The following is a 22,584-nucleotide window of genomic DNA, read 5'->3' on the forward strand; positions in this document are numbered from 1 at the left end:
AGAACCTTTGATCCAGAAAATATAGTAAAGCAAGTGAAAATTACTCTTAACAGCCTTCCAGAAGTCTGTATTTCCTTTAATTGTAGTTGTTCCTGATTCTTTCTTCTCACACATTGCTTTTGTGACTTATTTTCATCCTAGCTGATCATATCACTCTCTACAAGCTTTCTGCATATAAGGCAGGTGAAGAAAAATTTAGAAATGCACAATGCACCCTTCCAAAATTTGTCACAGTCCAATCTTTCCCTATGTTTTCCATTTCAAGCCCAAAATGCCTCTAATTTGAGGAGCTGAGTCTGTGATGATTATGGTGATGACAGACCAGAACAACTGATGTATTTTTTTGTCCTGACATCTCATTCCATTCTGATTTAAGAAAGGCATTTAAATTGCCTTGAAATATATACCTAGATATTCCAGCTTCATTGTCTTTACATTAATATAGTAATACTGAAATGCTTCACAATAATTTCTAACTCTTTATTTTCTATTAAACAACCTGGGCCTCATATTAAACAGTTTCAAGTGTATTTGAGAGACGAAAGGTGACAGAACTGGTAATTACCTCATTTCTCATTAAAGATGATTTAGTACTCCAGGGACCTATATTAGAATAAATATTCTATCTCCTGTTTATTAACCTTTGTTCTTGAAAATGGTGAATGAGAGCAGATAAAACTGTTGTTATTGTGACTGCCTCAGGAGCTGCCACTCAGTCTCTAATATGATTTGGAGTCACCTTACCAAGAACAAATTGAACTTGACTATATTATGCTCCAGACTATTTCTGACAAGTCCTTTGAACCTAAATATACAGACAATATCACCTGATGTTTCACTGAGTGGAATCTACTAACTCTTGCATAGTTTTATATATCTGCTAAGATAGCATATATAATATATAGCATATATAATATAGAGCATATATAACATATAGCATATATATATATGTATGGCATATATAAGATTTACAGCATATAAAAGATATATATGCTGTAGAGAATCAAGTGCAGAAATACATGGAGTTACCTTGGATAATGTTTATTTTGGAAGGCAAACTCTCTTTTGTTAAAGAACACAAGCTTTCCTATCCTGTATGAAAACTGTCATCTGTCTTGTTTCCAACAGAAGCCAGAACATGTTGCTCCAAAAGGAAGTTCCTAAAATCCTTAATTTGGCTGCTATAATGGAACTTATTCACTCATATACGAGACATGTCCTGAAGCAGTTTATACTGCTTCAGTAACTGATTATTTAAAATCTGGCAATTTCCCTTTAATGCCAGCACTGATTAAGTATTATTATTTCAACTGTAAAACCTTTAAAGAAACAGAATAAACACAGAGGAAATAAAATAAGCATTGGTTTAATAACAAATCAGGACTGTGCCTTGATGGAGAACAGTAATTGTGGAGTATCTGAGTGTAACCATGTAATTTTGGGCAAGTTTGGTAGGATTAAGTTGAGTAAGTATAAGAAACAGGCAGCTGAAATCAAGAGGACTAAGATTCTAATGTGCTCAATTACCATTTTCAAAGTAAAGTAGACCAGTAGGATTTATTATCCTTTTACATATTAATATTTTCAGGCTCAGTGACTAGAAAAGTTAGTCCTTCATAGTTCTACCATATATTACTTTACTTAAAATTTCAAACATTTTTTCCAAAAAAAGTAACAAATTGGGTGTCCTGTAAGGATTTCAAATGCATCAAAAATGTCTAGGGATGAGTTCAAATATCCTGCAATGGATGCTTGTCATGGAGACTGAAATTATTTTAGTCATTGCCTGTCTAATATGCACGGCCACTGACACCAGACAGTGGATGTTCTGGATCACTCCAGTTTCTAAACATTGCATGGAGGCAGGGATGGAATATGGTTCTCTAATGCTCAGCCTCTACCAAAACTAACAGATCTGGACAACAGCAAGTTTTCACAGGCACTAAAAAATCTCTGGGGAAAAAAAAAAAAAATCTGGCATTTATATAGCCTCTTTATTTTTTGCTATAAAGATCCCCGAGAATGATGACAACAATTTTTGATAAGAACTGGAAGACATACTTAAAAGTCAGCTACACTGATTGCTTTTTTACCTTTTAACTTCCCTGCCTGATGGTCACACTGACAAGTTTGACACTTTATTTAGTGGGGATTGGTATTAATATCATCTTGGCTAGACATTTGACACCTACTTCACCTTATTATTTTCCTGTGCATCTCCTCCAAGGGCTGATACCTTTACAATAACATTTGTTGCTAATAGTAGCTACTGGAGCACAAAATGACAGATGAGAATATGAAGACTTCAGGCTATCTGTTATCAAGCTCAGTACTCATGAGTGATATGGGAAGCCACATCACAGGCAGGCAAACAGGACATTTGCTAAAGTCCCTCAAAAGTATACATATCATAGAGTTTGGAAGGGAGTGCTCAGCTGCCCTGGTTTACTTACTACTAACTGAAGATTAAACAGTGTGAATCAAAACACAATCAATCCTACATTTCTCTGCTTGAGAGCCCTGGCCAGTTATTTAAGACTGCAAAATCTCAGTTTTACTGCATATGACAGGTATGCAGAAATGTCCTCAGTATAATTTCAAGTGGGAAAAAAAAAAAAACAACACAGTGGGAAATACATGGTAAGAGAAGAAAGTCCATGTCTCACCTTTTATAGATGAGCTATGGGCTACAGAGTCTTTATCAAGTTCAGGGTACATTTTACAGTTCCCTGAGAAGTTGAGTGAGCAGCTTTAATAGGTGAGGTCATAAATGGTGCAACAGGATCAGTCCAATTGGTATCCAAGGAACAAGGTCCTGCTTTTTAGCACCATTGTCTTCCTTTTTTCTCCCCTTCCAGGAGAAACTAAAGCAACAGAACCAAGGTGAATGTGTCCTGCTTTGTGAACTGTAGCAGCGTGCTGTGTGGTCAGAAAGCCATCACAGCTGGTGTGGAGGAGAGGGCAGAACCACACAGCTGGCACTGAGCCTTTGGATGCACCAACTGAGCCTTTAGATGACACCACTAGGCAGAATCTTGTCCTAGATATCCCATCCTGGTGAGGAGTCTATTCTTGACACACTGATGGTCAAATCTCCTCAGGCAAAGGCAGGATCTGAATCTGTGATTCCTGCAGCCCAGGTAAGTGCCCTGCCCACTTGGTCAGCATTTAAAACTGCAATTTTCATTTCTTCACTCCTCTTAAGAAGTAAGCCTGATATTCACCACCACTTTCTTTGAAAAAAAAAACAAAAAAACAAAAAAAAAAAACAAAAAAACAAAAAAAAAACAAAAAAAAAACCCAAAACCACAGCACCTAACTCTGGGAAAGGATTCTGAGTTGCTAAGACACGGGAGCCTGTCTCCTAAGCACCTCCTGCTCACCAGATTAGGTGGCTGATTGCATTTTCCCATCCCTGTGACCCCCAGGGATGTAGCCCAGTGGGGTTTTGCACAATGTGGGTTTGATAATTCCACGGGGCTGCTCCACCAGTCCCACATGCTGCAGCATTTCACTTTCATTTGTCAAGCTTGCTTTCAGTGTGCCCTCAGCTTAAAATGGTTGCTAGGGAGTGCTGCTTTTTGCTTGGGAAAACAAAAAGAGGAATGTGGAAAAAAACTGGGTAAATACTTAGGTGCATGTGCTGTTACATCTATGCCTTTGCTGCTTTGCTTTGGAGATGGCAGCAATAATCCCTTTGCTGCTTTACAATTTAGAAGTCAGAGTAAGATGCTAGCAAATGTTCTGATATAATTGCTGGTAAAATGTTTGTACCCCCAGCAAACCAGGAGCTGCTCATGAACAAAGAAAGAATGGAGAAAGATAAGCTCAAAAAGACTAAAAGCACAGCATGACTCTAGTGCAGGGGTGACAAATTCCCACAAGATCACTGAGATTCAGGTATGCTCACCAGCATCCTGCTAAGAGCCCTCACTGTGGGAAGAGGTGTCTCCACCTCTTCACCTTTAGGTGACCACATCCCCAGTTGCCTATTAGGGCTGAGGCAGCCTTCAGCAAGCAACAACTCATTTTTAATCAAGTACTTTAACTCCATCTGAGTTAAAGCAAAATTCAAGTGGGAAAATTTATTTACAGCAACCAAAATAGATACAGCAGTAGCAAGAGTTTTAAGGCATAATAAAGAAGGCTATAATCAGCCTACTTACAAGAGAAAATATAAAAGGTCCTTTTTACTTCATCTCCTTCTTTGCTGCAGGTAGTCCTCAGACATGTCAGGGACTGTTTCCCTGCATGCTATGTGTCACAGGCTTCACTTGCTAGAGAAATACCTTTCCTCCACACCATCATCTGTAACTAATCTTCTTTACAGGGCTCTGAGCAGATTTATTTTTTCCTTTAGAAACTTTCTGCCTTTCTATCTGAAACTTATTTCCTTTTAACTTACTCAGCAGATGATCTTGACACTTCTCCAGTTAAATTAAGAAGTCTCACTTCTCTGGAGATGCAAATGTCACTTTGTCAGAGCAGCTGTCATCCCCTGTACTTCACTAGCCAACAAGCACCTTCTTGACTGAGTGCCACTTTACCTGCTGAACCTTTCCTTCTCTGCTATGGTGACTCAATTGCTTTTCATACAAAAGTGTCTCCAGGCACTAAAGTTTGAATTTAAAATGAGCTAGAACATTCATAAATATCCTTGGCACAAACATCCAGTGCAACAAGTGAACACAGTCATTATCATCTCTTGAATGAGATGGTAATGCTGGGCTTCAGGCAAATGAAGGAGACAGAGAGGAAAGCCTTTCTTCCAAACATGCCATGAAAATATCCCAAAGCACTGACAACAGAACAGCCTTTGGCACCTCTAACAGATATTTTCCTGGAAAATGTCATATTTTCTATCCACATTAACTATCTGTGGAACAAGAGACAAATGCAAACTGCAATTGAAGGGAAAAGTCCAAGGTTTTTTGTATGTACAGTTGAATAAGTTTCAATTTTATTTCAAGAGTCAGCCTTGGGATGACCTGTTTCCTTTGAGGGATTCTCTGTGTTGCTGGATGGGATGACAAGGAATGACAGCAGAGCTGACAGCTCTCTTAGCTGCAGAAACAGGACAGACCAAAGCTGTTGTATCACCTCTGAATAACGAGCTGGATTTCAGTATGCAGCCCAGATTCTTGCAGGACAAACCATGATGTGACAGGTTAGTGGTAGATGAAGCAACACAACCTGGGGACTTCTTTTATATCCAGGGCCTTTACTAACATACCTACTATAGAAAGTGCAAAAAAGGCAGGACATAAGATCTGCAGGGTCAGGAGAAAGCAGATTTCAGTGACCTGCAAAAGGCTTCCTGGGAAAACCTTTAAGCAAGATGCTGTGGCTGTACTCATCCCAGTGTTTTCCCTGGCATCACTCCAGTCTAATCTACAGGTCAGGTTGTTTATTTCCCACCCATCCCTCCTGCAGCAGAGATATTGGGTCTGCAGTTAATGGCTCTAAAGGTGCAGGGAGAGATTTTTGTCCCAGATTCTACTCCAGAATGCTTCCTTTGTCTCATTGCAATCAAGCAGGACAAGACAGGAGTCCTAGGGAGGAGCCAGGCTGTGTTCTACACCTGGGATGGATGGGGGCAAGTCCATTCATAAAGGAATTAGAGTGTGATGGTCAAATGCAGTTACATCAGAGTCCAAGCCAAGGCTGGTGTGTGCCCATAGCCAGGAAGCTCTGTTTGGGAATTACTGGTATTCAGTGCATTCAAACCAATGTGGTTTTACTTCTATTAAAACATGTACTTAAATTATAACAAGCTATCCAGACATGGGCTGCTGCTGAGCTTGGCTAAAACATTGGTAGTTGCTCTTTTTTGTTTCCTGCTCATTTAGCTGTTGTAGAAATGTGCTCCTTCCAATTTCTTCCAGAGAAGTCCTTAACTGAAGAAATTCCTTCCCTTACCTTTCCTTTTTTCACCTGTGGAAAAAAAAAAAAAAAGAAAAAAATGTAAATAAAAATTGAAAAGAGAGGGAAAACAATTTTAAAAGTAACAAAACATCAAATTATTTTTGTTTCCATCCTGAGGTGGTGTTGAAAACATGATTTACTGGAAGGGGGAAAAAAGGAAAAATTGCCAAGAGAATTAACATATTCCAATAGATACTTAAGCTACTAGTTTTGTGGAAAAACAGGGAGGTTTTGGGGGTAAGGTTTTAAACCTCTTTTTATTATGCATTTAATAGATGGCAAAAGTCAAGAAGGGATCAGAAAAGGCTCCCTATTATGTGCAAGCACAGAGACAGACACACAATACATGTGGGGACAATATTGTCTGCCATATTCCTAACTCAGATCCTTGCCAGTGCTGCAGGAGAGTGAACATCCTTGTAGGATTCTTTACATTCTTTCATGTAACATCTCTCAGCAGCTGTTCTCTCCCTGCATTAACACAATTCCCAACACATTAAATAATAATAAAAAAAGTTATTTCCATTGTTTAGCTTATAACTTAAGTCCAAAAGATGCAGAAGGGTCTTCATTTGTGAAATGGCAAAAATAAATTTAGTGGGGACACAGGAGGTGCTACTGGTTACCTTTCAACTATTCTCTTATTGGATGTACTAAATAAACCTCTCAAACTTACTTTCAGATGGAGAGCACTGGAATTTCTGCATCTCTGCAGAGAAGGATGTGCAAAAAAATTGCATGTGGGCCTGAGAAGAGCAGATACTGAAGGTGTGCCATGGGACTGGAGAGTGGCAAGAAATTCAGAAGCTGCAAGCATTAATGAGGTGCATTGATTTAATTAGCCAGGGTAACATCATTTATCACGGCAGCCACGAGAAACGAGCCCGACAGCAGCTGCCTGAAGGTCACACTCACAGGCAACATTTCTCCTGCACCACACAAATGTCCAGCTATACAGACCTGGTCTACTCAAGCTTGGAAAGAAGTCACTGAAAGACAATTTTGAAAAGTTTCCACCTGAATAACAGAGTGATGCATGCTGTAATCAGGTCCAGTCAATGCCTTAATAATGTGAAGTTTCTGGATTCCCAATGCTCATTGGACTTAAATGTGGAAAGTAAACAAGTAAGGACTAATTTTAAGAGTGTTGTCTGTAATAGAGTCATAATCATCAAGTTTGAGGACATTTCATGGTTTTATACCAGCACATCCATGCCTGTCAGTCTTTTCTGCCTACTGTGCCTTGCCTGCTCATTATGCAGGAAAGAACTTAAATAATGATGAGGATCTGAAAGAATTCTCAGCAGCAAAAAGGCTTCATAGGGGCTCATTTATGATCTCAGCTACATAGGGGCAAGACTCAAGTGCACTGATGAAGTGAAAAGAGTTCCTGGGTACATATGCTGGCATAAATGGGTGTGGCATATATGAAAAGCCTTATAAAAAAAGGACCTTGTTGCCCTTGTAAAATCATGGCTCAGGCCTGATACTTCAGCAGAGTAAAAGAGGACTATGGGAAAAAGATGAATTAGAGGTAGAAAAACAAGTTATATAACCCTTACATGTTCACATGGTGGTGTGTGGTGATGGGTTGGATTATGTTTGTTATGATTTAAAACTATGAAACTGCTTAGAAAGGCCTGGTTTCTGCAATAAAGAGGCTCTGCTTTGCACCTGCCTGGGGACTCTGTGTTGCTTTGCTTCATACAAATGGGGGCTTAATTTGGCCCTAAATTAGAAACCATTTGTCAGCTTGGAGCTCAGATATCCAACAGCATTCAGCACTGCCCCTCTGACACCCGATAGTTTTCCAATTGGAATTCCTTACATTAGTAAGGAAATTATACTCTTTTTTAATTAAGCTTTTCATGTAATTGTCTTTTTCATTTTCTGCCTTACAAATCATTTTACAAACATTTACAAAGTGTTCTGCAAGTGTTTATATCTGTTTCAGTTTTTAAGATTGCATGGTCTGTTAACCCTTCCTAAGCACATGTTTCTTTAATTGAAACCTCTATTTATGAAAAGGCATAATAGGAATCACCTTCCCATCAGAAAGAACTAGAAAGGCATCCCAGGAGCATATACCTTCCATACCTTCTGTGTGCTGGCCTGGAATCTCAGCTTCACCCCTGAGCACATGAACCCTTGACCAGGGGAATTTCAGGTAGAGTGAACAACTCTAAACTTTGCAGAGCAAAAGCCCTCCTGCATTTCATGGGGTGGGAAAGTGTTCAACACTGATTCCTACACAAGTGGCAATCTGTGGGGTTGGATTTGGCTGCAGGGACTTCTGCTTCTGCATCTTTTGGATGCCTGAGTTGAACAAGGATGTTGGAATGTAGAACCCCCAAATTTGTTAGTGAGTCTACTTCTGCTTTATTTAAACTGCCTTTGCATTGGTTGCACAGGAGAACCAGACTGAGGGATGTTTTCTGTTGCAGAGATAAAAGGGTGCTATGTTGTTCTGGTTCTGTTGTGTGCAGAACATCTCCTGATGCCTAATTCTGCTTCGTCTCCCTTCATCTCCTTCACCCCTTGCCCGTTACCTTTTAAAGTTTCCTTCAGGGTAATTTAAAAGATATTATTTTTAAATTTAGTGCAGTACTAAAGGACGATTTCTAGCACAAAATGGCCAAAGTAATTGCCCAGAGATGCTGGTGTCACTTTCAGAGGTTAGAGGGCTATGTTCCTGCTGACTAAAGACATACAGTTTGCACTGACATCAGAGTATTTGCATGGCGCACGAACAGTGTGAAAGGAAAAAAAAAGCCTGGGGTTTAGTGAGAATGCAGGCAGTCATCAGGGCTCACTGAAGAGTTCAGCTTTTAGCTTTCTACCCTGTTTCATGTAGTGTTTGCTGTTGGAGCTGCTGTTGCTCTTGCGGCGTTGCCAAGTACCAAGGCTACATAAGCAAGTAAGTGAAATTTTGTCTGATGCCATCTATTATGAGGGACAGGACATTTCTCTGCCTGCACCTCTGTTAAACCTTCCTATATTACATACCCTTCCTAATGACCTGTAGGATGTTCAGCCCAGCTAGTATGATGAAACTCAGATTATACAAAAATAGCACATACCTGAGAAGTCACCTCTTCATGCTTCCATTGGTGGCAACAAGGATAGAAAGCATCCCTCCTAGGTCTTAGCAGCTGCCTGAAAAAGAAGGGACACTCCTGACATTTATCTGGGCATCTGAAGTGCAGCTTTTCCACTTTGGAAAAGGGGTCTCCTAGAATACCTTGCAAAGACAGGAACCCACAAGGAGGAATACCTTGTAAAGACTGTCCCTGCTTTTGCAAGGCAAATGTTAGATCTGAGTTTTAGACTGGAGTTACAGCTAATCCATGCTCCTTTATATGAGGAAGGAAATTCCAAATCTGTGATCAAAGCAACACACATACTGTGTAACCCTTTTAATGTTTGTTTTTCAAACAGATGGATTAGGACAAAACAAGCAGCACATGTTTTAAGAAAACTGGATATTACATTAATAAAAACTCTGTGAGAGTGTAACTGTGCTGCTGCAGTTTAACAAAAAGTAGAATTCCCTAGACTTGCATGAACTATTGGCTCATTGGCTAACATAAACCTGCAGTCTGTTTGCTGGAGAAGCCCACCTACTCTGCTGATCTCAATGAAAGAACAACTGCAACTACAGTAAACACCCTGGGATCTTGAAAAACATGGGAAGATATCAGCTGCTGTTAAACAGCACAGAAATAAACAGTAGTGAAACTAATAAATACATACAAACAGGTTTAAGGTGTCCTCTTTAGAAACACTATCCCATGAGTTAAAGACCTGAAAATTTAGCTTTTAACAGCTCTGGCATACAAGGAGCCAATACAAGTACTTACCTATCTCCCCTGTGTAGGTGCTTCACTTCTTGTTCCTGGATACATAAATCAAAGGCAGGGTAAATGCATTAGGAGTTAAGAGAAGGAAATAATATGATCTCCTTGCAGACACTGGGAGCAACAGCTTTCCACTATGTGCCAAAAATGCCACACAACTATTAGTCTGGAACAAGATATGTCTTCTTTTAGAAACAGTCTGTAGCAAATCCATATTTCATCTATTAAATCCTTAACTGCTTAGCCTAAAACTCTCAGTCTTTCAACATGCTTCTCCTCATAATATCTCTTTCAAGACTACACTGTGCTTTTCTCTCATGTTGTAGGCACAGATGAAAGAAAGAGCCATAGACAGGTACGGATGCACAAAGAGGAACGAAGTGTCCAAATCCCAGAGTGCCAGCCACAAAGCCCCAGGATATCCAGTTACACTGGTCAAAAGCCACAGTGCTAAGAAATGGAAAAAATTTCTATTCTGATATAATTTGACAAAGGGTGGACAGAGTCCATATAGATGCTCCTGATATGTAAAACCTACCTCAGAATAGTGGATATACCTGAAAATGTATAATGGATAATACAACATTAACCACACTGTCCACATTTTGTGCTCACAAATCAGTTTTCTTTTGACAAGACTCATTTTTCACAGCAGTATCTTTGTCTCCAAGCTTTTGCCAGTTATAATTTCATCAGTGCATTTGGGGATATATTTAACAAAATTGCCTTTTGCAGAAGTGAGATGGTACCAAAGCAATGTAATTCTGAAAAACAAAAACACAGAGGGAAGGGGAAAAGCTATCTTGAAAAACTAGTGAATATGGCCCTCAATTTCCTAATAAAATGCCCCAGTGCATTGTTGCTTGCCTATTATTCTCTTCATGAATTACATGAAAATAAAATTACCATAATTTTGCAATGTGTGCAACATCATTTCATTACAAGGAAAAGAAGCCACATTTGTGCTTTATTATCAAGAAATTATGTCAGTATTAAGACTGCTCTAATGTGACCTTTGATCTTAAATTCTTAATGAAATCTGATGCACAAGGTACAGTTAGTGACATAGTGAGCCTGCTCTCTGAAGTTTTTCAAAGGCTGTGTCTAAATACATGACAACCTCAGAATTCCTTAATGCTTTCCTCTAAATAATCAAAAACATTTTCATCTACATCATCAAACAGACCCATGCTGAGATTATGAGATTTAAACTTCAAGGCAAAAAATATCAAATGTAAATGTGCATGTGTCCCGTTGTCCATTTCTGTATAATCTTTTATTAGAGGATCATATTAAATTAATAATTAATAATATCCTGGCTTGCTTTCTGCAGCTGTACATATGGCATTCCTGTGCACTTGTTGTGCCTGCATTAGGGTAATAAAGAACATGATATGATGTATAAACCATATTACTAATCTGCAGGAACTGCTCATTCATCTGCCCTTCCCCTCCATAAAGCCAGGCCACTAGCCCTAGCAGGCTTATGTTTGAGCAAGGCTAACTTGACATGGGTTGCTGCCTGAAATGGGCTCAAGACAAAACATTTCTAGCTGGGGATGGTAGACAGAGGAATGCAGAACATCCTGAGGACAGACCAACCAGCCTTTGGCTGATCAGTGTAGCTTGCATTTGAGAAACACTTCTAGCAACAGGGCAAAAATTGCATGGTGTATATTAAATGTTTTTAAACACAGCTTGTAGGTTAAAAAGTTCCCTCCGACTAGACTTTAACAAAACCTGTCAGTGACCTAACAGCTGCTAACACCTAACACCTGAAAACCTGGGCTCAGGATCGCTATTGCACTTCCCATGTGAGAAAAACTTCTCACAGTGGCCTCTTCACTTATGGAGGGACCTTACACAGGAACTCTGAACCATGGCAAATCCAAACACCTTCTGCTCCTGGGCTCACTTCTGTCACTCACCACTTCTAGCAGAGTCACCAAGAAGGTTGTATGTTTAAATGAAGCAAGCCACTGCTCCCTGCTCACCCCCACAAGAGGAGAAAACCAGGCACTTTGCACCTCCTTTCTGCAGACAGCAAGGCTGGGTCACATTTGCAAGGTGCTGTGGGTGTCACAGAAGGCACAAAGCTGCTCTGACATGGCAGTGCTGCCAAACTCCCACCATGCAGAGTGACAGATCTGGAGAGTTCACAGCTAAAAAAAGCTTACACAGGATACAGTGCATTATTATTAGCCCACGGTGTAAATAACGGCACATATGGAAAAAACAAAGCACAGATCTGTCTAAGGTCTCTCAAACATCTCTTTGAAAGTTTATACACTCAGGCAGGAAAAGTTTCAATTGGCCATGCTATAGACACAGCTATCAAAGTTGTCACATCAAGCATCCAAACTCAGGCCAGCAACATTTGCCATTAACACCACCAGAATATGATCCCTGTCTTGCTCCCACTCCCATAACCTGGTCTCAGTTTATCATCAGGCTGTGTTCTCAGCAGAAGAATGGAGTGTAACACTGTGCTCTTAAAAGAGCATTTTCTCATTGGAATCTCAATCTTTTTGTACCAAAAACTAAAATTAACAAATCCCTCTGGAACAAAACAAAATAAAACAAAACAACCCCAGATTGACCAGCCACCCAGTGCTAAATAAGAATGAGACAATCTGCAATTTTTACCTATTTGCTCAAGTGCATAATACTCCAAAACCTCTCTACCACAGCAGGAGGACTCCATTCACTAGAGCACTTGTCTTTCATGCACGGGCAGGAACAAGTACTGCCAGTGAGTGTCAATAACACCTGAAGGGCTGATGCTCCTTAGCAGATCAGTCCTGGCAGAGGGCTCAGGAGGACAGCATTAAGATCCTGACTCCTGCTGAGGTCTGAAATGAACTTTCAAGGTTCAAATCCTCAGCAGAAACCCAAAAGAGAAGTAAATGGCTTGAGGGGATAGTAGTTCTGCCTATAAGCTGATCTTATTAAACATTTTCACCAGTGACCATAGCACAGTGACATGGTTCACTAGAAATGTTATAAGAACACTTGCTGATGTCACAGTCAGAAGCATCATAAATAAAGATGAGGATCAGAAAAACTAAGGAAAGGATCAACACACAGAGCATGAGATCATGCACTTATGAAATAAATGGATTCTTCTGCCAGAGAATAATGACATTCTTTAGGTCTCCACAGCTGGAAATGGAAGAGAAGAAGAGCTGGGGTGAGCCAGCCTCCAGCAGACTTGAGAAGAAAGAGAAGCACTCACAAGTACATGAAGTGAGGTATTGCCAAAAGAAGTAAGAAAGTATTGATGTCTCTTTGCTAAGATGCACAACTCATGCACAATTTGCTCACTCCCACACAACAGACATTAATTCAAAAGGGTAGAGACGCAGAATTTGGTAGAATGCCAAGTTTATCTTTGGGCATGAAACCATTAATAAAATTAACATTGAGGAGACAGAATTGTTCCCTAAGCACAGAATAAGGTTTAAGAACCCAAGAAGAAAACTGCCTATATTAAAGAATGCTGTTGGCACAACAACAAACAGGTGCACCACAGCTGAGGAAATCCTCAGATATCAGAAGATTCCTATCAGAAGAATGAGACTCTGGGTCAGGTTTTCAGTAAGGATAGCAGGACAGAAAAAACCAAAATCAAACTAACTGATTAGTCTTAGGGTGGATCAGGATATGAAAGTAGTCACAGGAGAGAGAACCATGTGGAAGAGTGTCATCTACAAGAGGAGATTGGGTTTAAGGGTTGGAAAAGTCTCATGGGTTCTGAATTTCAGGTCTTTCAAAAACACTTTAAAATTATGTTCTATGGCTAAAATAAAAAATGTTCATTCTAATAATGCAACATCTATCTAGTGGAGCAGGAGACAAAAATCCACATTAAAGTGTGAAATGATACACTAAAAAACAAACAGCCCTTTTGAGGTCTTCTTTACTTTCTAGGCTTCTGGTAACCGTAAAAAAAATTGCAATTAGTTTCTACATAATATACTTTTGTGTAAATGCTGGCTCTTGCTAAGCAAGTGTCAAAAACTAGAGCTGGAGGAAGGTATAGATTGTTATGCATTCACTAATAAATCCACAGGTAACTAGAAATATTTGCAAAATAAATCAGCATTACTGTACGACAAGATGTTCTTTTGCGTTCACGTGATCATTTAAAAAAAGCAGCCTAGGAAACACCTTTTCATTTGCAAATTATGATGCCAATTCCAAAACCCTCAGCTTGCCGAGATGTTTCTTTATATGCCTGTTGAATCTAAAAAGCACTTTTAAGGACAGAGCAAACGCCTCTTTCAGGCAGTTTGTTAATATATTTTTCTTCTCAGCATCTCACAGAGCTCTCTGCTGTGTGATGTCCCCTGTGGGGCTGGCTCACGCCTTGTTTACCTGCACAGAGAACTGCCTGAGTGCCAGAGCTGTGCTTGCTGGATCGGAACAGACACTGCTCTTTGTGCTCCCGAGATAAGAGGTTGCAACAGTCAAGCTGTTTTTGTGCATCTCAGCCACAAAATATGATCTTAATAATTACTGTGAATCAACTAAAACAGCAATTCATGTCTTCTTCCCAATAGCCATAAATTTAAAAGGCGCCTCTTAATTTAGTGCATTTTCATCTTGCTTCGCATGTTTGAGAATATTTATTCCAAAAAATTCACAAAACCTCCTTTCAGCAACATAGCACAAGCTATAAATTGTCCCATACCTCAGTTTTCTTTCAAAGCTCAGACAAAGGACTGTTCTTGCCCTTTTCGTATTATGTCCACATAAATCAAAGCCTGGTAAAGGACAAGTCAAGTAATCTGAGCAAACAGCCTGCACTAAGTATACAACTGGACTGTTGCATGTCATGCTTCCCATTAGCCACAGATAGAAACTAGAAACTTCTGAAAAGGTCGACAAAGAAGTTGAGAGTTGAGCTGCAGCACCATGGATATACTCAATAAGCCTGTTAACCTAGCACTCCACCATGTAGAGCTGATAGAGCACTGACTGAATTTCTTTCTTCCCTCTTCTTGTTTTACAGCCAACATCCTTTCTTGCAAGAACAACACTTGTGAGCTGTGCAGAGCCCTCTCATTATGATGGTTCAGTGATGGAACTGAATCCATGTCTGTCCAGATGTGTTCTCATGCTTTTCTCAGACATAGTCAGCCTGTTTCTATCTGTGTGCCAACTCAGTTTTATATACGGAAACAGGACTGACAGGGGAAGACAAGAGACTTCATCTCCCTCTTGTTACACTGAACATCTTTGGCTGAAATAAATTGGCAACAACTCCATTAAAGTCGGGACAGCTACATCAGCTTTATCGTGCATGATGGTCTGTCCTTCATCTGTGTAACTCATCTGATGGCCACACAGGGACTTTTTTCCCAGCTGCACTGCTGAGAAAATGACCTTGTTGTTGATGGGAAAGCCGTGAGTCTTATGACACAGTCAGAGATTCAGAAGTGAGGACACACACGTAGTAAAAGACAAGATGCCCAGCCCATTGGGGTTGTAATAACTTGGTGTCAGTAATGAAGGTGTAAAGTCTGTTTCACAAGCCCCTCACTGGATGGTAGAGCCCATCAGCAGCTGTGCCAAACTGCCTGCACTACAGAAAACCCAGTTATCATAAAAGAAGGTAAATAATTAAATGTTTGCAGTTTCAAGGAAGTGATTAAAAGTGTGTCAGATAGACTTATAGATGTTTTCTATTTTGAAATAAACTGTTTTCTACTATTTACACTGACAAATTGATACATATTTATATCATCACTGAATGTAAGAATGTAGAAGCATCATCTATCACTAAGAACACAGAACTGGCCTGCACAATTCATGTGTTAGACAACAGGAGGGGAATAAAACTTGTGAGACAATAGCATTACTGCTATGTTAAGAGAACACCATCCAAACATACTGAACCACACAACAGTAGGAACTGGATGCAGCAATTGCTATCCACAGTAAGAAAATTGTCATGCCATTCAACACTTAGAGTCACACTCAGGTATTAGAAGACACAGATGTTGCTACTGAGCCATTTTCATGCAGACCTGCAAAATTCCTGATATTCTGTGAGTGTTGCCAAATGCTACCTGGCATCTGCTATGAGGCAATTCAGCCTGCTCTGAATGAACAAACTAAAGCTCTTTCAAAAGACAAGAGTTGCTCAGTGTCTCTATAATTTGTTCATCTGCAGATTTTTCAATGCTTCTATGACAGCGATTCAACAGTAGTAAAATAACCCATGGAGGCAAACCAAAAGGAATGAGGTTGATGAGCTGAAGCAGTACCTCAAACAAGTTACCTGTCATTTATAATGGAGTGCAGTCAGCTAGGAGAGGAATGATAGACACAAAGTCTAAAATTGAAACCACAAAGTGATGTTCTGCAGGAACAAAGATGAAGGCAGAAAAACAAAAAGAAAATTACTGGAAAGCATTTGCATTTAAATCCAGATTGTTTGAGAGCAGAATCATCTATTGGGAATTTTAATTAAAGTTATTCCTTATATACAAAAGTTTCTCTACACAGAAAAGTAAAATGGAGGTAAACTAGAACTTGCCCTCCAACTCATAGGGTAAGGTCAGTACAGCTCTCTGATTAACCCATTTGTTATTCAGTTTATCCTAACCTCTCTAGGGATTTAAACAAAGCTAGAAAGTCACCCTAATTCTGGAATTAAAAGAATCCCATTGGGACTCAATCTGGTATACCAATTACTATTCCAGTTAAATGGTCACCCTTTATTAATAAGAAATAGCAAATGTAATTGCCCTGCAACTTACTAATGACAGCAATAATATTGTTGTCTGTTGTTGCTAATGGCAAGTACAGTACTGTCTGACAGGCATGTTTTCTGCACCAGAGCCATAGCCAGCTTTATAATCCAATAACTTATCAGAATTAAAGCTAATATTTTTAATATTTTCTTGGTGCCAGTATTTGGTAACTGCATTAGGAAAGGATGCACATCTCAGTTAATGCAGGTTGGGATCACTGATTAATTATTATTACTTCAGGAGTAAAATCATGCTTGGCACTACAGAAAGCAAAAATTAGGACAGCTTCTGCAGTGAGAAATGCAGACTGAAAAAGACAAAGATGCTGGGGAGAGAGGGCAAGAGATAAGAAGGACCAAATGTTTTGTAAGGGCACAGCTTCTAGGCCAGCCCCTATCTTGGTGCTTGCTTTTCCATCTTCATGGAGCTACTGTCTGCACATTCGAAAACTAAACAAACTTTCCATTGTGGTTGTATCCAAACATGGTATCTAAGATAGACTAAGATGTATCACTAACACTGGATGCAAAGCAAATAACACAGTGACTAATTGTACTTTGCAATTACAACACTTCTCAAAATGCTGATGTTAATAAGCAAGCAACAAAATAAAATATCATGCTATTCAACAGAGGGAGAAATGGAGGCAAGAGCTGTGGTAGGCAAGGGTCAAGGAAGAAGTTGTGAGGGGAACTCAACGTCTTCCTGAACCTAAGTCCATTTTTTATAAGAGCCCATGGTTCACTGCAAAGGTAACAAAGGCCAAGTTTTGCTTTTATAAAGCAGAGATATTTCAAGAAAGTGTCAAATGAAGCTGTCAAACCTCAAATCCACAACTGGCTCAGTAGGAAAGGTGACATAAGAAATAGGAGGGGAGAAAAAAGACCCAATAAAGTTCTCTTCAGAAACAGGAGTTTGGAATAACCTATTGCCTGGTACCTGGGGGAGCATATGATCATTTCTTTTCTGAACAAGGCCAAATTAATCTATTTTCAAATGGAAAGACATATGAGAAAATTGTATATTATTATATGTTGTCTGATATTTCTCAGTAATTTCAGTAGTTAAATGTCAGTAGAAATCTCAGAACTACAATCAAGGAAAGAGAAAAATCGCACTAAATGTGTCAAATTGCCCTGACACTGGTACAGACACAGACAGGCAATGATGGTCATTTAGAAGATGGGGAAGGAAAATATCCCCAAATTGGAGGGCAGCTAGAATAGAGAGATTTATTCTTTTTATTTGGGGGATTTCACAACTTTACCTCCAATTGTGGTGGGTCAACCCTGGCCAGCACCCATCTGGCCACTCACTCATTCCTTTACCAGCATTATGTGGCAGAGAACAGGAAGAAAAAAGCAAGAAAACCCAGGAGTTGAAAGACGGTTTAATATATAAAGAGGGGGGAAAAAAAATCAAATAAAAATGGAACCAAGTGATGCAAAGGCAAACTCAGGACCCCCCATAAGCAGATCAATGCTCAGGTATTCTCTGAGCAACCACAAACTTGGAAGACACCCCTCTCCCTCCTTCTTCCTCTACCACCACTTTCACTGCTGTGTTTGATGCTGTATGGTACAAGACATCCCCTTGGCCAATTCAGATCAGCTGTCCCTGCTGTGTCCTCCCACTAGCTTCTTGCCCCTCATTACTGGGAAAAGTGGGTGCAGAGTGGGAAATAAGAGAAAGTTCAACTACAGTCAAAATATTGATGTTGAAGTCACAAACCACAGCACCACAGTGGCTGTTATGAAGAAAGTTGTTCCATACATGCAAAATAAGATCAGGGGTCATTTAAAGAGGTTGAAAAGCATTTTACAGCTGGAATATTTTGGTGTGGTATGAATTATTTGCTCCTGCAAATTGTTCAGTCATACTCTGGGAAGCTGAAACTGTCACAGAAATTAGGCAGAACAAATGGTAAACTAAATTAGAAAAAATATTTTATTCATAAAATGACTCAACATTGGTGCATAGACAAAATATCTTGCAGCTGAATACAAAAGTCAGAATAATTTTGTTCTTCCTTTAATACTGAAAACTAAAATAACAACAGAAAAATTATGTCCAGAGTGGGTGCTGTGAGGCCTCAGCTCCTTGTCTTTGGATGTGTAAAACCAAGGTGTCCAACACTTCGTAGGACCATTTCCTATGTTAAGACCATTTAATAAGTAAAGAGCACATTAATTTTCCTTGAAATAATAATAATAATAATAATTATTCCAAATAACCATAAAATCTTGATTCTCCAAAACATTATCAATTCTCTTAAAATCTACATATGGTGTAGGAATGCAGAAACTGTCCTCCTTCACTCTCAAGCAGAGAGGTAAACCTTAATTCTGAAACAACATACATGATAAACATGTAAGTTTTACAAAGAAACATATTTTATGTTTTAAAGGTGGACCTCTAACTTCACCAGAACAAAGAAGGTAAAGAACTCACATTAGTATCCATGACATTTTAAATATTTGCTACCAGTTGTGAACTTTCCTAAGGATATATACATTGCTATTAAAGACTGGTAAAGGTAGTACAAGACACATAGGGAATTTCTTTTTGGCAGTGAAGACATGGTAACAGTCATCCCAGCTGGATGCCATAGGAGTGACAGGTAAGTCACTCTTAGAATGACATCTAAGAATGCACTAGATATAAAAGTCAACTCTATATTTGGTTTTGAAACACATTCAGATATGAAGAATACACCCACCCACCCCATCCCATTTTCTTTTGTATTGCCAGGGGATTTTCTTCTAGAAGTCCCACCATTGGAAGTTGTCTGCACACATTTCTGCTGGAAATAAATCTAACAACCATTTTCAACACAGGTATCTTCGTTCTTCACATCTTTAAAAAGGCAACCTACAAAAGGAAGCAAAAACAATACTGTAATTATTTTCAACACTGCAAGTAAAATAAAGATGCTTCTATCCATAGAAATTACAAATTATAATAATCTTTTTACTTAATAACACACCAATGCAGTGAGAAAACAGAGGCTGTATTGTTATTTTTCCACCTCTTCTCTACCTAACATCTCTCCTAAAAATTCCCAAACTTTTTTTTGCTCATGCATTGCCTATGTTGCAGAACTGAAACTTTTTTCCCCAGGATAACAAAGAATGTTTATCTCATCTAACTTAAAAGGCTATTTGATAGTATTTTGAAACTAGCTTAGATTAAATCTTTGATACATTCCCTATTTTGTCTGAATACTAGTTTGTTTGAACAGTACTGTCACTGTAAGTCAAATCCTGATCCCAAAGTTATGATGAAAAGTACAAAGTCATAATGAAAAATGTCTTACATTTTGAAATAACCAGGAAACAAAATCTTATCCGAGGGGAGAAGACAAATACTTCTAGAAAATGATGAGAAGATAGCAAATGATGTAAATCTTCTCTTTAGTGGACTAACTGTCTAACAGCTATTTAGAGGGAAGGTGATCTATCAAATACAAGGGACCTACAGGATTTCTGCTGTCCCAAACTCATTTGTTCTTGGTTACATGCATGCAAGCAGTTTCTCCTGTAAGGTTTTGGTTTTGTTTAGCTTCTTCAGGATCTGCAGGATACTAATGCAGAAAGTTAACTTAGATGACTGAAAATGACACATCCAGATTCTTATCTGCCAAGGAGATTGCTTCACATATTTTTTGCTGATCACAAAGACAGAAAAACAGATGTACAGATGCCTTCACAAAAACACAAGAAGAAAGAAAGAAAAATGACTACCAGGTTATACAACTGTCTTCTGAAAAGATAAAATCTATTTCTCCTGTCTGATGAAAAACACACAAGAAAAAAACTTCTGAGACAGATACTTCCTCTTTGTTCTGTGCAAGAGTTTTCAACAGTCACTTAAGTGAAGATTAAAATTATCATCAGTGACAACTTTGGATTCTCAGAGCTGACCCTCAATCACCACTCTATTTGATGCTGTGACTAAAAAACTCATGAAGCATGATCAACCAGAAGGAATTGAATGCAAACACAAAATACCACTGAGTATTCAGAACAGAGAATAAATCAGAGTTAAAACACTCCTTCTGGATCCTGTACCTAAAGCATGTTTAAGAGAGAGTGATATGTCTGCTATAAAGAAAAAAAAAAAAAAGGCAATTTTTAACATATCTAAGATGGTTCTCAGAGAATCAGTCACACAAAGGATTCATGTGTAAATAACATATCTACAAGGCATGAATGGGACATGACAATTCTTGGTTAAGAATACAATAAAAAATCATGCAAAATCTCTTCCTGAACACTCTTTTGCTACTCCAAGACTAACAGCAACAACCTAGTAGAAAACTGCAGTTATTGCATGGAAGGGCTTGTACAGAAAACAAAAGTGAGATCCCTGAAAGCTCCCACATTTCCAAATAATTCTTTTCTTCTTCTGAACTGGAACTAAAATTCAGAAGCAAAAATTTTCATGTCCTATATTAAACATAAGGAAGAAATTATTTGCTGTAAAGATGGTAAGGGTCTGGTACAGGTTGCCCAGAGAAGCTGTGGATGCCCCATCACTGGAAGTGCTCAAGGCCAGGCTGGATGGAGCTTTGAGTAACCAGGTCTTGTGAGAGGTGTCCCTGCCTGTGGCGGAAGGCTGGAACAAGAGGATCTCTAAGGTCCCTTCCAGCCCAGGCCAAACCATTCTCTGATTCTGTGATTTAAAGAACATACATTTTCAGACACAGCTATAGGCAAACCTTGCCAGCAAGCAGGTGGCTGGCCAGGGTGGAAGTTGGCATCCTTTCTCATGAAAATCCCATCACACTGACACGTTCCCATAAAGGGGTTTTTTTCAGCTTCATCAGCATTTTCCAGCAGTAAGCTGCTACATCAAAATAATTTCTGTTAGCTCAACCAAGGAGTATTTTAAAAGCCAGAGACTATTCATCATGTAGGGAAATTTATCCACCATGTCAAAGATTCACACCCTCAAAGACAAAAATTGAAAGCAAAATCAATATGCTTGTTACCTTTACCATGATTTAGTTGCTCAAATGAATAGAGACATATACATAACTATGAGCAAATATAAAATTTTACCTCTGTGGAAGAGACGTAAGTTATACAGGCTAGGGATGAAACCCTGGCACCAGTCAAATCAAAGACAAAACTCACATTGACTTTAACAATGTGGGAGATTTGTCCTTGCATTGCAAGGAAAAAATAGAAAAATCAAGAAAAGCAATAACCACCTCAATACACAAGACTCAAAATTTTAAGCAGAGTTTTCTGTTTGAGATTGCAGACTCCTCTGCTACACAGTTTTGAAGTGCCATTAGAGTGGATATATTTGTTTAATTTGACTGCTTGCTATATTTTATAATGCATGAAATACACTTTTCTTCTCCTTTGAGAGACTTATTTGCAACATAATGCTTCCCTAGACTGCTAGGCTTTCCTACTGCCCAATAAACTGAAAAGCAACAAAAGTAATAATTTATTACTGTCTGTTTTTATATTTACTACCAATGTGAATGAAAAGAGCACATTAGATCATTCCTACAGCTGACATACCAGCAAAAAAAATGCAAATCAAGCTGTTTAAAATAAACACCTGCAGCCCATGAAAGTACTTCAAAACAAAATCAACTGAAACGAAACCACTTAAGAAGTTTCACCTTATCCATCCAAAGTTCAATATGAAGCATATTAAATATTATACTGCTACTGTAGATGCAGTTGGATATCTAAAAAGCAGTAAACAATATGTTCTACATAATAAATGAATTACCATTTATTGGGATAATTTCTCTACAAGACAGACAACTACTAGCTTCTTCCAGCTTTAGTAGCAATGCCTTCAGCAAAGTCTGCACATCCAATATTTCACTGCTATGAGTGCATTTTGAAAGAAAAATAATGTGCTACACAGTTATCTCATCTACAAAGGTTTATTACTATATTCAGAATAAAAATCAGTTCTCTAATCAGTTTTTTTTATTGACCTTACCTCAGCACACTGTCTGCTTCTTAAAGCATTCAGGAGAGCCAGTATTAATCCACTCTTAAGAACAATTT

General features: G+C 38.8%; 1 protein-coding gene across 1 annotated transcript in view; it reads right to left on the reverse strand.

Annotated features, from left to right (window-relative positions):
• Positions 1–18,467: 18,467 nt before the first annotated feature.
• The window catches only part of UBE3D (ubiquitin protein ligase E3D), a 74,343-nt gene continuing 70,226 nt past the window's right edge, over positions 18,468–22,584 (reverse strand). Inside the window, exon 10 of the mRNA XM_056488504.1 lies at positions 18,468–19,414. Coding sequence (XP_056344479.1) covers positions 19,394–19,414 — 21 coding nt within the window. The 3' untranslated portion in view covers positions 18,468–19,393. The remainder of the gene's footprint in view (positions 19,415–22,584) is intronic.

This window comes from Oenanthe melanoleuca, chromosome 3 (assembly GCF_029582105.1).
Source record: "Oenanthe melanoleuca isolate GR-GAL-2019-014 chromosome 3, OMel1.0, whole genome shotgun sequence".
In the NCBI taxonomy this organism is placed as follows: Eukaryota; Metazoa; Chordata; class Aves; order Passeriformes; family Muscicapidae; genus Oenanthe; species Oenanthe melanoleuca.